Source organism: Neodiprion fabricii, chromosome 6 (genome assembly GCF_021155785.1).
Source record: "Neodiprion fabricii isolate iyNeoFabr1 chromosome 6, iyNeoFabr1.1, whole genome shotgun sequence".
Classification (NCBI taxonomy): domain Eukaryota; kingdom Metazoa; phylum Arthropoda; class Insecta; order Hymenoptera; family Diprionidae; genus Neodiprion; species Neodiprion fabricii.
In genome coordinates, this window is record NC_060244.1 from 10259599 (window position 1) to 10275739 (window position 16141).

Sequence of the window (16141 nt, forward strand, 5' to 3'; positions counted from 1 at the left end):
CGAGTCTATCCTTCCCCCGCTTCTCCTTCTCCCTCTCTCACTCTTTCTCTTTCTCTTTCCCTACGACGGGCAGTACTTGTATAATTTCAAATGTCTGCCACCAAACAGGCACTAAAAATTCTTCAAATAATAAATGAATCGTCTGTGTAACCGATGATTTCAACACTGTTTTTCTACCCGGTAGGCTGGACTGTCAAGTGCCCACCTACTCACATGCACACGCGTTTAGTACGTTGGCGTGACTCGGACGAAAATTCGTCTACTATTCGAATACCCGTGGCAATCGCGTGAATAAACGGTCTATTAAGAAGCAGCCTCAGGGCCATAAAATTGGAAATAAACCACTCGCGAGTGGTTGTCGAGGGCCGCATCGCCCGGGTCCAACCCCAGGCTCCTGCAGGCCAGTGTAAACGCTAATTGATAATCAACGCGGTCAAACACACTCCTAGATCTGGTATATTGAAGCACGATTTTCTCCGGTACCAACGCAAGCCGGCCGCGATAGTACCTATATACCCTCGGCTAATGGGGTGGAATGGAGATGGGTTAACTCAAGGGTTGTCCTCGGGGAAAGTCGGTTCCCCACTAGGTCACGCGGACCATTTAAGCACGAGATATCGACTCCATCGTGCCCAGTCCATCCTTCTTGCTTTTCGACCACCGCAGGACGCCGTGAGCGTTTGGTGTTCCCCTCGTTCGTTCGTCCCGTAATAAACCATATTGTGTGGCCTCAACAACCGATCGAGGAAATTGTCCTTGATATAATCACCACAGTCGAGGATCACTTCGCCCGAAGAAGACGGCGAAAAAATTATATTATACTTAGGACCGCAGCGATTCACGGTTTTTTAATTTAAAAAGAGCATCGTCCGCAGACGAGAGTCTTCGAACGGTTTACTTACTGTATTTATTAATTTCCGTTCGGTGATATTATGCGCTCCGTGTTCACCGTATCTCTCTCACGTCACGGCACCGGCACGCCGCGTTATACGCTATACGTTTTAGAGTGTGTCATAAGACAGTGAGCCTCATTATTCCCAGGCCACGTGTTCGTTTTGTGACATGAAGCAGACGCGTCTTAGCTTGTGCCCGATTCGACTTCAGTTTGAAAAGTGATATAACACAATTTTACGAAAGTTCAAGCCGATGTGAAAAAATTTTCGTTCATTTCAAACTTTTTTTTTCACATTCCTGTATAATTTTTACACATCCTTGAAGAGTGGACCAATTTTTATTAAATACTGTGAGAATTTCTGGTAAAATTGTTGTGTGCAGACAACCCTCGCCACTTCCGGTTTCAAATTCTCAACGATGTTAACGTAGTCTCTCGCTGTTAATAAATGTCTGAAAAAAAATCATATTCTTCATCCCAAGAAATGAAATCAAGATTGATATGCTCCGGGATTTGAAGAAAATATCAACTCTTCCAATGCACAAGCACGAGTTTTTTTTTTTTTTTTTATGTTTGTTTACCCAGCTGATTTTCTTCGATGTATTTATTGACTCGGATTTATATCCTCAAAGACAAATATATATAAGTACATTAGCATTGTGCTGTGTGACATCAGGTATTTTTGAGCGGTGCCGACGACGCTGATGAGACTTCACCGAAATTGCAACAGAATTTTAATGAGGGCGCGAACTTTGAATGTAACGGTAATAAATTATTGTGAAAGGATCGTTTATGCATCTGCATGTGTGTGTCTGTGTGTGTGCGTGTGTGTGTGTGTGTGTACAAAACGGCGGGTCACGTCGTCTGAAACGATATGCGGGTTCGAGTCAACGTTTGTTTTTTCAAAAGTTAAATTACCGAGTGTCCGTATAACGTGCATACACATACGGATGCAAAGAAAACAAACGCATGCCTGCGCGCGCACACACATTCGTACAAAGGAGAAGAATAAAGGAAAAGGACGAACATTCGAAAGGCTGATTCGAAAGGGCGAGAGAGAGAGAGAGAGAGAAGAGGAGAGACAGAAAAATAAAAATTTCAATCTGAAAGGAGAACACTCGACGACGTGTTCTCGAAAGCCGAATCTTATACAGGAGGACCTGCTCATCGCGGCTGCGCCGCTGCAGTTGTCTCCTTCCGCAGGATCTCCATCAAAAACAAGGAGTCCTTACAATAGCAAAGAAAACGATTTAAATAATCCGTGCTGTATGCAAATCGACGGCTATATGAGTACGAGATTCTCACGGGACACCCCACCATAAAAAGCGGGACCCACCAAAAAATCTCCCAAGACAATTGCTCAATCTACATATGCGCTCTAGGCCTCGAAGCTCGCGTTTAGCAGCCCCCCGCACCTTTTTCCCAACCCTCTCGGAGGAAGAAGAACGAAGGATAAAAAAAAAAAAAAAAAAAAATCAACAACGATTTCAGCCACGCAGCATCTTCTCCGCACGGTGAAAGGGTTGAACAAAAAGACTCGAATATTAAATAGGCAGTATCCTCGACCTCTACGCTCCTCCGGTTAGCCAACGGAGAGGCGATAAGGAAGGGGGAGGGACGGGGGTCTCGGTGACAGCGAGCGAGGAAAGGATCACCTTGCCAAAGTGGAAACGCGACGCGAGGTGTGCGTGTGTTCGTGAATTCACCGCGAACCTCGTTTAAATATCGGACTCAATATTTGCTCTTTTTTTGTTACCGGTAGAAATCCCGGCCTTATTTTTTTTATTTTTTGTTTTTTGCGCGCGCGCGCTCTTCAAGGGATTCCGGAAGCAGTTAGTCGATAGACGAAGCTCAGACCGAAAGTTCAATGACTTTGCCAAAAAAAGGGGTTTCACTTTTTTCCCCATTTCTTGTTTCCCTCTCGCCTTTTTTGGCCCACAGCGTGCCGTTGACCCGAGGCTCATCTTAGATACGTATAACACACCGCGTTTTCTGGTACAGGTTTCAAAAAAGTGATCAATGAATTTCAGGAACGAGAAGACGGGCGAACAGAAGGTGAAGGAGCAGGGAAACAAAGAAAAAGAAAAGGAACAAAATGCTCAAAAGGTTCATACCCGAAAGTTGGATCGGTGGGACACTTTTCTTCCCTTCGTTTCTCTTTTACACCAATCATCCCCGGCGGCTAGGATCCCTCGAAAAATCTGGCGTCCGCAGCAGGAGGATAGAAAAGGCGTCGAGTCCCATAAACTTTCTTGGGGGACAAATGTTGTGACACGGGTTAGGCGATGGGATCGTGGTGACAACACCATCTTTTGTTTGTCGCACCGATCGTCTTTTGTTTGCTGATCTTTACCGATCACCGCGGAAAACAATAACGCGGTAAGAGAAAGAAGGAAGGAAGAGATAAACAAAACCGAAGGCACAGCCATTGGAGGGGAAGTCGCCCCGCGGGATGCTATTTTTCCAGTCACAATTCTCAAGCCAAGTCATCGAGCATGCATTAGAGCACGTAATATAGACCCAACGAAGAAGTAAATTCACATGCCAGTTACGACGCTCCCGTGACGCTTGGTATCTTTCGACGATAAAAAAGAGCAACATTTTTTCAACACCACGCATCACCGGTCGCGAATTTCGTTCGAAAGATCACTTCTGTATGCCATTCTTTTTTTTTTTTTTTTTTTGCCTCTATACGGAGGACTCGCGACACCGTTACGAGAGAAGAAACCCCCAGAAAAATTCATTAGCCATTCCGGTACCCTGTGACCCTTTTTTTCATCATCTCTGCAGTTAGACAATGACAGATTTTTTTTTTTTCCTTTCTAGACAAATACCGTTGCAACGCGATTTGCATGGCCCGAAGACAAAAAAACGTGATCAAAAAAATGAACGGGGTTTTCTTTCTCTCTAAATTTTTTTCCCGTACTTTTTTTTGTTCCCCCTTCTCTCTCCTCCTCGCGATGCAATGGTATAGTGATGGTGATGGTGGTGGTGGTGGTAGTGGTGGTAGAGGAGAGGAGTGGCTGCTGCAGCGTTGACGCTTAGCCGCGAAGAGTGGGGGAACCATTATTTTAATTTCTAGAGAGTGCAGGCTCTTTTACATAATCTTTGAGGGTTAGCTGGATGGCGGTAGAAAAAAAATTCTCTCACACGTAACGCTGCTGCTGGGCGAAAGAGCATTTTGCATTTCACCTCCTCACGTGTATAAGGGTATGCTGCATGGTGCAAGAATAAGAAAAATAAGGGGTGAGAGAAAGAGAGAGAGAGATGGAAAGGAGGAGAGATCGAGCGGGGTTCGAAAAGAAATTAGCCTAAAGAGCTCTAAGCGTTTTAGAGGATTATAACCAAAGATGCGTAAAAAATGCGCGCCAAGGCTTAAAAGGGTTGACCACCCGCTGGGCAAATGGCAACAAAATGGGAGATTACATCCTCCGAATCCCAGGCCCATATACCCATACGTAAGTAACCACGTACAAGATCATCTTCGTGCACCAGTGTATCCTGCATCATGCAGCGTATACCGATACAGAAGAAGCCCGCATCAAGCGCACGTAGCATCCTTACCCAGCCCGTTATATCTACATGTGCGTTTCCTACCGGTTCATAAATTTAACCGGTTAGAAGCGATGAAAAAAAAAAATACGGACAAAAAAGTGTCCGGAAAAATAAAAAAAAAAAAAAAAAGATGCAGCATCGCACAGGAGTCAATTATCTCACTTTTTGTCTTTCTGTCTTTCTAAACTAAGAAAAACATCTTATCTTTAATAAAGATAAAAAGGATGAAAAGAATCAGCTACCGCAGTTACCCAAAATTAATGTAAACGTAGAAACGGTAAACGTGTCCACGGTAGCCGGTTTTGTCAGGCAGGAAATTAGCGCCCGTTTCAGTTTCATCACCATTAAATACGTATCGGGTTGTTTCTCAGCAGCTCCCAGAGGTCCCATGGAGGTAGGAGACATCGGTCGAAGAATAGAAAAAAAAAAAAAAAAAAACAGAAGGAGAGAGAGAAAGAGAAAGAGCAGAAGGTGCGCCCTTAAAAAATGGCCACAGGGCGTTATGCAGATTCTTATAGACAGGGTGGCGGCGCACTAGTCTATGCTGATGATCCTAAGAATCCTAGCATAAAGGGCCCATAGTCTCACGCTATTATGCCCCACAGGTAAGATAAAGGGGTCTTACCCGCACGAAAAAGAATCGCTAGGGGTGCCGTGATCCGCGCCCCTGAGCGCGAGAACAGTAAAAAAAAAGGGTGGCCCTTGATGTCTCTTTAATTTTTATTAATGATTCGAAATTTGAATTTTTGCATTGCTGATATGGGAACAAGCCGTCCAAGACGTGCCCGAGTACCTAGCTCGTGTACTTAGGCGAAATTGAAGATCAGAAAAAATGAAAGAACGGTCCAAATCTATCCGAAACTTTTATACAGTCCCACAGAATTTCCCCTGCGGCACAACAATGCGGCAAGGAAACGGAGAAATAAAAAATTTAGAAATGAAAACGACCCGAACAGAAAAAATATGGCAAAAAAAAAAAGGAGAATCAAAGACGAAAAAAATGAAGTAAAATTCAAGCCGACTCGTTACAGACCGTAGAAACGAATCGAAGGTAAAAGGATCGAGGAGTGACAAAAGAAAAATTTGAAATTTCAATATCACCCGGGTCGCAGAGGAATCGACCTAACGAGAGAAAAGTGAAAGAACAATCGAAAGGAAATGTCGATTGTTCAACGCTGCGAACATCCCCGTATAAAGAGCGGTTTTGCGCGAAGGTATAAACGCATACATAATTGTACGTGACATGTGTATAAGCGTATGATGCGAACGATAGTCCGACGATGCAACAAGCATATAAGTATATAACGGGGCGCCCATTACCGATCTATTCAAATGAGCAGCAGCGACGCTGCAACGGGTCTTTTTTGCTGCTCGACATTTTTTTTCCCTCGTCCGAATGTTTTTTGCCCGGGATCTTTTTCTTTTTTTTGTTCACCTCATAGTTTCCGGAAATTTTTTCCGGCAGATGTGTATACCGGTTGTGCCCGCACGGTGTGTAAGTATAATATGCAAAACAACGCTTCACGCAACCCTTTTTTGGCCGGTGGAGCGCTGACTATCTCCCTTTACTTCTTCTATTTTTTTTACCTACAAACGCGACTAATCTGTTCCGTATACACTTCGCTGGAGCATCTAATCCCATAAGTTATGCAGGAAGGAAAAACCGGCGCACCCTGAACGACGTACGGTTAACCATAGCGCGAGATTCTTTACTTCTTTGCACTCTCAACTGACGACGCCTTTAGTGTGAGGCTTGCTTTTCGTTTTTGTCATTACTTTTTTTTTTATACAAAAATTTTTTGCCGCGAATCATAGAGTCTTCGGAATAATTTTACCCACACCTCTCTCTGTCACGGAACATCCTTAAGGGTGAAAACGTTAGTGAAACTTGAAGTTTCTTTTTCCGTTGACATGCGAAACTTCAACCGCGTTCGGTAAAGTTTCGCGAAACAAGGACTTTTCCGCCTGTTTGGATTTATTCTATTCAGTGTGTCTGCTGTGAATTAGAGCTCCTTGCGTTGTAATTATTCTAATCAAAATATGAAATAATCTTACACCAGCTGTCCAATCGGTAGCACGAATATCAAAAGTTATTAATCCGACTGCTGAACAACAAACTGTGCCACTTTAATTCGAAACGAGAACAAAAAAAAAAGGAAAAATCTAGTGTCAAAATTAATTCCAAGTTCAATCTTTTTTACGAAATCGACATCGTCGACTCACTCGAATTGAATATTCATGGGAATATTTTCGTTAGAACTAATATTTCGGATCACGCTGAATACAATCAATCTGGCAAAATTACGTGTTTCAACTAGTTAAGAAAATATTTTATGATTTTTGTCAACTTACGTCCGCTGGAATCCCGTTGTTCCAGGGATACGGCGGTTGGGGTGGCGATTGCTGCTGATGATGAACACCTCCGACGCCGGTCGTGCCATGAGGGTTGTGGATGTGCTCCGCCATGACACTGACCCAATGGGCCAGACCCCCGCCACCAGTGCCGGCCCCAGCTCCTGGACCCCCGGTGGTTCCGGTTCCGCCGCCACCCCCGCCACCCCCTCCACCCTCCTCACCCCCTTCCGACCATGCGAAGGAAGCTTTCTGCAATAGGATGTAAAGAAAAATAATAATACGGTGAATATCGCATGATTCTTGTTACAACTGTGTTATATATTCACGTGTATAATGTTGTATTTTAATTATGATAAATGAATTTCTTTTATAGGGTAAATGACGTTTGTGCAATATCATTCTTTTTGGCCGTCGCGTGTGTAACGCGAATTCAACGCTGCAAGTATAATAGCATATATATACCTATGTGTGTGCGTGTGCACAGTCGAGAGAAAGATATACGGAAATGAGACGAACCCGAGCCGTAAACTCGTCGGTACCTATTTATAGTAATTAGGGAATTGAGTCCGTCGAGACATTAGCTGCGTGTGTAATTAAATGGATTTTGATTTCACGGAAGATTAAGAGATGACGGCTGAATGTATTCGGTCCTCTCGCGTCACGGGTGACGGGATCATGCGAGATATCTTCGCTCCCTGTATGATGCATTATTAATTGCATCAATAAAGAACGAAGTTTCGTATGATATGTGGCACACGAAACGAGGGGATGAACTTGGAGACGACGAGATGAGTAATAATGTCACCTGCGATTTCTGGGTTATTCAACTTGTGTGCGCGGTCGTCCGTTCAGGGAGGATAAAAGGAACCAAATTGAATGAGATTCAAAACCAACTTTCGAACATACAACGAAGTTTACTTAAACTAGAATACGTACGACCGCGTTTCATACACCCGGACAGAATACAAGTCGGTCTCGCTTTTCGGCTACTTTATGTTTGTTTTTTTTATTTTTTCTACCTAGTCCCGTTTTTATTTATTTCTCTCGTCTCTCGTGCAATTTTTCTTGCAGAATCGGTTCCGCCATTAAAAAATCACACCATCTTTTTCTTCCGTTCTATATCTATCATTTTTTCTCCACTGCTCGTGTCTTTAGCCATACGAATCATTGAAATTTTTTCTACACTGAGACGGGGTCGCTCTCCTACGTTGGAATGTTTTTTTCTTTCGTACGAGTTAAATTTAATTTAATTAAATAGGCGTGTGTTTGGAAATAGCCAAGTTAACGAATGATTTGAATTTTGAATTTTTTTTTTTTTTTTGCGAATAAAGAGTATATTAAGGAACCGCTGCCACGGTCTTAACCTCGTCATGATCTTCTCTGTGCAGCGCCAAGTTTCTCGGAAATGCCGGAACACTGCTGACCGTTAATCCTTTCAAATCTTTCAACTCCTTGAGAGCACCGAGAGCGTTTAGATTGTCCTTCAGATTGGCCAGGTTATCTTTAAGATTGAGATTTCTGTTGAGAACCGTCTTTCCCAGCACCGCACTGGCGAGCAGGCTCTTGTACAGTTCGTTCGGTAGTATAAATTTCTGATCTCTGTCACCGCTGTCCGTCATCACCGGCATCATTTCGCTCGACGAATCGGAATCAACGTCCACCGACGAATTTGATACAACACTGACCGTAGACATGATGAATTTGTCGTGCGAACGAAGGAAGGGAACCTCGGACAGGCCGGGTTGCGTTGATTATCGAAATTGTTTATCTTACTTTTACTCTTTTCGTTTTATTATACTTGTTTGAAGTATTCGGATTGCTTCGCAGTTAATGTTACACGTTTTACGTAGAAAGCTCGTTTTGCACTCAAACTCTCTTTACCTTTGGCAAACTCTTTCTCTCTCTCCTTTTCGCTTATTATTATTATTATTATTATTATTATTAATATTATTACACATACGTTTGTATTTCATACCGTGACGTGTACATGCGTAGGTTTATAAATATTATTTATACATATGTAAGTGTATTTAATAGGCCTATGCTTTATAATTTAAGTTTTACAACAAACGAATAGCGTTGGTTAAATGAGTCTCTACTAAGTAGATTTATTTTATATAATCCCGTCCTCCAATTACGCATTGGATGCTAGATTATGCTAATCAATTCATTGATTGTAACATTATATTTAAAATAACGAACTCTCTCGTGTATTATATACATATTCCATATTTTACTATATTATTGCCGTAAGACACAGTACGTTTTATTTTTCTTTCTCTTTTCGCTTTTAAATTTCTTAAGAAATAAAACGGTTATTATTAAAACTTTTAATTTCGTTTAAATTGCTTCGAGTTGTTTCATTACTGTTAATACTTGTTTTTTACACACAGCATGTATATATGTATAGAATTAAAAAAAAAAACGTATTGTGTCGTGACGCGAAAAGGATGAGCGGCGTTCCGAGTGTGTGAATCGTTTAAAGCTCAAAGTGTGCGTTAGGAACATTGCGCGCGCAGCTCATTACGCAGGGTGGTTTCTAATTGGCTGACTAATTAAAGCGGGAAACGCTCCCGCCACGAGGTTACAACGTGCGACTATTTTCTAATGTATACGTGTATACCTTATAACAAGAAAGACGCGACAGAATTCCCGTATCTTTTCCCCGTTTACGATATATAATTTCTCTTCGACTTTTCTACATTAAAAAATAGGAACTTTGGTTCGATTATTACATTTATTATACAGGCTTTAAGTTTCAACTGTTGAAACAGGCGAAAATTAAAACAAAATGGAAAACAAAAACGTCAGCGACCGTTGATTAACCCGGCTCTACGAAGATTTTCCGTTTCTCTCGTCAGATCTCCCCCAACGCCTCGCACCCTTTCCCAACCTCGAAACTCCCCCCTTCTCCTATTCAAAATATACTTTCAACCCTCGAACGAGACGGTACGCGAATGCATCCGTATATGCTACGGCCGATTGATTTTACGAATTCCGACGGAATTTATCGAGTCTGCGAATGAAAACTGAATATTAGGGCTTGGCCTTTCATGTTCGGCGGAAGATTTTTCATTCCAATCCGGTTTTCGGATCTCTTCGCCATTGTACATACAATATATATATATGTATATATATGTATACGTGTATAACGTATGCGTATGTATATATTTATACGATGCACAATTCTGCTTGGTATGTAATATTTTATTTTATCTCCCCAGAAACAACTGATCCGAAACGTTGATCTCCGTTAAACGGAGCTTTTCAATTTCCTATCCATATTTTCCATGCCCGGACAAAACAGTAATCTCCGCAAGGGGTTCCTCCACTGTTTCAAAAGCCTTCCTCACGCACGGTCTTATATTTTTCCTTCCCAACCTTCGCCGCCTCCTCGTTCTTCCTTTTCCCGATGTAGCGTAACTTTTTCCTTCGTGTATTCCTTCCGTTTCCGTTTCTCAGCTCTCTCTCTCTTTCTTTATTTCCATTTAATTTAATTCTCTATTTGCCGTCTGGTGGCGGTGGTGATGGTTGTTGTTGTTGTTGTTGTTGTTGTTGTTGTGACGATTGTCTCGACCGACGATGAGTATATATACATATATGTGTATATATGTATATATCTACGTATCTCGTCGAGGATGCGTTTTCGAAGAAGGGTTCCGGCCGCGAGTTATCCGTCACTCGTCCGTCTTCGTCTCGGCCTCCGTGTCTCGGGCGATCGAAAACCTGCGTTCACTTGTTTTCGGGGGGTCAGTTTCTTGTACATGAGCGCGACCGGGGTGAACCGCGCGACTGATGGTGCACTCGGCGCCGGGGCCGGGAGGTATAAGGAAGCGGAAAGACGGTTCGCCTGGAAGGCGCACGCTTCGTCCATCTTTTCCTTCCTTTTTCGTCGGAGCTCCCGAGTAAAAAACGAGGAAAAAGACCGGCAAAGAAACAGATAAATATAGATATTTTCCTTGGCGCGCGAGCGAATTGGAAAAATGGAAATAATAAGACGGGGGCGGTTGAGAGGGAGGAAAAAGAGAAGGTAGGAAGGGGGTGAAACAGCGGGGGTGGGGCTCTACCGGGGGTTACGCGAGGAGAGATGCAACGGTTCGGGCGAAGCATGGAGCAGAGAGAGAGAGAGAGAGAGAAAGAGGGAGGAAGAAGGTTCGAAGTGCAGAGCGAAATGGGGGTAGAGCACGGCGGGGGGGAGGGAGGGGGTTGCATTGCGCGGTGCAGTCTGCGCGAGGGGGTGGTAACACTGGTAAAGGAAGAAGAGGAGAGGAGGAGGAGGAGGAGGATGAGGAGGGTGGGGGGGGGGGGTACGGTGAGGATTGAAGGGGGTACACATCGATTGCACGTGTGTGCAACCGCCTTCTTTTTGCCGGCCGGGGGAGGTGAGGGGTTGGTAAGGTGGAGGTAGCGGGGTGGAGAGAACCGAGGGTGGATGATTCCCTCTTTTCTCTTCGCCGTTGCACCGCCGCCTTCCCCCTCGCCCAGCCCCCCGCGCAACCCCGCGAAAATTCCGCGGAGAGAATCGTTGTTCGCGCGCGGTGACCAACTTATAACTTTCCTGCATAACGCGTGTGTATAAATACACGGAGACGCGCACGCGTGCGTAGGTATCGTATAAGTGTAGAAAGGCGTGTACGAGTGTGTGCGAAATTACTCGGCGCGGACTGGCGAGATTTGTTTTTTTTTTTTTTCTCTCTTCTTGTTCTCTTTTCATCCTTTCTACGTTCGTTTCATTAATTTTTATTAATTTTTGTTCCTCTCTTTATTTCTATTTTATCACGTCGCTTTTTTAGATCTTTATTTTTCTTCTGCCTATGACACGACAACGTCGACGACGACGACGCAGGGTGGACAACGTGTAACCTGGCACTAACCTCGGTCAATGTATATAGTAGAACTGGGCAGAACTGGTATATCGGAGCGAAACGCGATGTGTGGACTGTATTGTAAGAGATGGGTTGTACGGAGCTTTTGAAAAATAAGAATATTATACGAAACTGGTATTTTTCGATCGATACGATGTACTGTACGTATACCTATACACACGTGGGCACGTATAGACACGTCCGCCTGTGCACATCGATTATACATATAGTTCCATACCACTTCCCACTTCTCTCAGATACATACGTACAGCAGTAACTCAACTTACGTCCTATATATGTGTTACCCGGCACACGCGAAGATATTGAATCGCGTAGATGACTTTTTTTCAGGTACATCTACACTTATAACAGATGTGGACAAGGTAAGTGCGGACCGTTGTGAAAAAGTTGAACCCTCCTTTATCGGCAACGTGTACAGAATATTGAAGAACAAACTATAAAAATAAAAAATTAAAAAAATAAAAAAATACATTACATTTCCAAAATAATGAATGTAATTGGTGTTCGTAGATGTTTTTGCAGAAAATGTTTTTATTTTTTCATTATTACTTTCATTTTTTATTTTCTTTTGCGTTGCCGTATAGTCTCAACGCTTCGGAGAGAAAAATCCCGGTAACGAGGCGGAGTAATTTGATCATTGCTCGAGTGCACCGCGCGTGTGATTCTTTCTGTGTAACGGTGGATGTTGCGGTGGTTCTGTTTGTTTTTTTTTTATTTATTTTTTCTCTTCTATACACATTTCCGTTTACTTCGTATTATATGATAATTTTTTGTTACCGAAACGGCATTATTCCATCGGCATGCAGATGGGTTCACACTCTCTCGACACCGCAGGGTCTTGGGACGGGGTGCCGAGGCCCTACTAAATAGCCCTACAAATGGGTTTCCTTTACTGCACGGTACACATGATATTATTTGTGTTTTGGTTTTTCGGGGCGGCGCCCGGAAGCGCCCGGAAGAAACGCACCGTCTTACGACAATTGCCCGTATTTCGAGATCTCAAGGGCGTCGTTCGGTTTCTCTATTTCCACTTCTTTCTTTCTTTCTTTCTCTCGTTCTATTTTTTTTCTCTCACCAAGGCCTATATCTAATACGGCATACACTTGATCGTTTATTCTTAAATGTCTTGAAAGACGAAGCCGACAGGACAGAACTAAATCGCTCTCATGTCGTGAGAAATAATTTCCACCGTCACGCGCGTTTCTCCCCTTCCGTCCAAGATATTGTTCCCGACATTGTGGGTGAGAAAAAAAAAGATTTCACAAATTACAAAATTTAGAAAAGGTTGAAAAGAAGTAAGTCCACTATTCATCATTCCCGGTTTAAGCCCAGCAAAAGCCAACCAGTGATAAAGAACAGTACCTACGTACAGCTGGGTTCGCGTATCCACGCGTATCGGTAGTAAAAGGGCTTCGGTAAAACTTGGCGGGAAAATTAAGCGTCGGGCGTTAAGCCGAGCGTGAAAGGGAAGTGAGGAACCACTTGTTGAACGTTTAGCGCGGGTGCAACGAGAGGGTTGTCGGGGGCTTTTACGGGGGTGTAGATATGCAGATGAGGGGACACCGAGTAACTAACTTTAACTTAAACTTCTGGATTCCCCCGCTACCTCGCCACCCCCTTTCGGTTGGGCGTCGTGAGGCCAGCCGCTTTTCTCTCACCTTGACTCGAATACCTCGATGGTGTTGCCGGCATAGCGCCTTCGCGTTGTTACATATATCTGCAACCCTGAACCGGTGTCGCCGCTAGAGGGATGAAGGGCCGGGCAGGGTCGAGGGGGAGGGGGGATTTAATATTTAATTTCTTAATTTTTCTCACAATCATTAGCTCGTATTTTTTCAACGTTCGTACGTGCGTTTTTATTGATAAGCGTGTATAATTTTCGTTTCTTCGGTTTCGGCGGTGTTGTTTTTCGTGCATACATCTCAAACTTTCTTTTCGTGATACGGGAACGAGGGTAGGGGGCACCGAAGAAGAGACGACCGGCGCCTCCGCGACGCGGCGGCGACGCCGAGTCTCGTCGACCCAGATATCTCGTCTCTTGTACGCGAGTATTTGAAGCGTTTTTCATTTTTATTTTTGTTTTGCAACTCGGCTTGGGGTAGGTTTTTCCGCAAACTCCAACTTCCCAGCACCGCCGCCGCCGCCGCCTTCGTTGCGCTGCACACAACTGAGAGAAACACACCCGATCGCACGGAACCCTTTCCGTGCACCTACCCTTATCCTTCCCCCCCCTCCCCCCCACCCCCCTTGCCCACCTTTTTGCCGTTCATCCCCGCGTGCATTTTTCTTGGGTGGCCCACTTCGCCCCTATTGGTTATTTCCCGGGAGCGGGGGACTTCCCCCCCTCCCCCTCCCCCGTTCAACCCTTCAAACGTAATATTGCATTTTTCACTACCGACGTTGTACGTCACGGGCACAGCTAGATCATGCATGTACATTCCAATCTCCGTTGAGATATTATCCTCGATAAATTCTATAAGGGCTCGTGTGATGGACGGAAAATCTGCAGTCCGTAACGATAAGGTGTTAATTTTCAGATCGAGAGAGTCGATACTTATGTAAGGCGACACGGGGTACGTTGATGTGATTTGGAAAAATTGATATTACAGATTTGTTAGAAAATGTGGAAAACGCCTTTGTTGAGGAATTTTATTTCTGTCGTACGTACTGATTTGCGTGAGAGTATGCGAGATTTTATAAAGTTACAAAACGGGAAAAATAGCTAAATACCTTCGTTATGTAAAAATGACTTCTGATCACGGCACGCCGGAAGTGTGAGACGAAATAATGAGACAAAACAGACCGAAACGTTGAAAAGAGGCACCGGAACTGGATAAAACTCGTGCGATCGATGCGACGAGAAAACTGACAATGAGCCATATACGACATGACGAATTTTCATCTTCGTCTTTCCCACGAGTTGCGATTGCAATGGAATTAGCAGATTGGAAGTTACGACAAACATGTGGTCGTTGCTACTGCCGTGAAAATTAATAAAATACCCGATGCGGCCGAATCGTGACGGTGTAACAACGCGGAGGGCGGCCATTGAAAGGTGGACGAACACGCACGTATGCCCAGCCCTGTGTCTGTATTAAATATATAACGAAGACCCGGCGTATAATGTTATACATATCGCTATTATACGCTGCGGTATGATGTATAATAAATTAAGTGAAGGAAGATAATATCTCGTTAGAGGAGTGAAGTGACTTCATTGGCCGGTCCCGCAACGTCAGAGAACCCCCTTTGCAAGTTTATCGCATAATGAGAATCTCACCGCTTTACCCGAAGACAGCCATGTTGAATAATACGCTCTCCATAGCGTCGTTTTCATCCGCCCATTTCTTCATCGTCTAATTCGTTGCGTTTCTCTCGCACTATTGAGCGTGTGCACACGCTTGTATCTTGTGAAAAAAAAAATGTGAAAAAAAGTTTTTTTTGTTTAGAAAAGGAAATGAAAGAAAAATCGTGCAGAAAAGATCTCGACGATTCCGAGATTAGGTGCATGATCGTGATATTTATTTAACCGGACGGTGGTTATTTGCCGATATTACATATATTCGTTATATTATATAATGAATGCCGAATATTCTCGCGAGAAAATTTCCCGTCTTGCATAACGTAACTGTGCGTACCTTATACAGAGGTTGTTACTATTTTTTATTTCTTCGCGTATGCCAATGCGATGCAAAGCTAGGGATGCCGAAGCTAGGGATGTATGAAATAAATTGAAATTCGATTATCCTTCGTTACGCGGAGAAGCAATAAATCGTATTTTCTTTCACCGTCTAAATACCATATCCGCATCGACGGGTGAAGACTCGATCATTATTTTTTGGGTTTGAAATTTTTTGAAACGCGACAAGTCGACGAAAAATGAATATGTATATTACGTAAAATGAAACGATCAATTATTGAATAATAATTGAAAAATCTCAAAATCGTGCTACTCGATGATTTTTAAACAACACTGACAAATGAAAAAGTTCTAATAATTAATTATAAAAAGAAAATATTGTCACATGTACGTCGTTATACGGTATAATATGCAAACGGTATAAGCCAACAGCGTAGTACCAATGATAAGAGCGGAAAATGAATGAAAAAACCACTTCAACATATTGTATAAAAATATGGGTATAAAATTTCATTACGCAGGATCACCGACCCATACAAGAGTAACAAAAATTGAATCAATAACCATTACTGTGTGCATAAGTTTTTCATTCGTTATCATAAGGTATCTCCTTGATTCTTTACTTTTCATTTTTCATTGTCACATTTTTTCCTAACAATCATCGTCTCAGCGAAGATCTACGCGTGGGACGACGTTATAATGAATAATACAGACGGATACTTCAAACGAAGTGGTGGTCCCACTCCTTCCATCGCGCATCGTTATATGTCAAAACATTACAGGCATTAGGTACATTACGGTCGGTATCAATAC

At 43.3% G+C, this 16141-nt stretch overlaps 1 protein-coding gene across 1 annotated transcript in view; it reads right to left on the reverse strand.

Moving 5' to 3' along the window:
* LOC124185414 (zinc finger protein rotund-like) overlaps positions 1 to 8511 on the reverse strand; it is a 68327-nt gene extending 59816 nt beyond the window's left edge. Inside the window, exons 1-2 of the mRNA XM_046576176.1 lie at positions 8167 to 8511; positions 6800 to 7051 (exon numbers count right to left, since the gene is read on the reverse strand). Of these exons, the coding sequence (XP_046432132.1) occupies positions 6800 to 7051; positions 8167 to 8496 (582 nt within the window). The 5' untranslated portion in view covers positions 8497 to 8511. The remainder of the gene's footprint in view (positions 1 to 6799; positions 7052 to 8166) is intronic.
* Positions 8512 to 16141: the final 7630 nt, after the last annotated feature.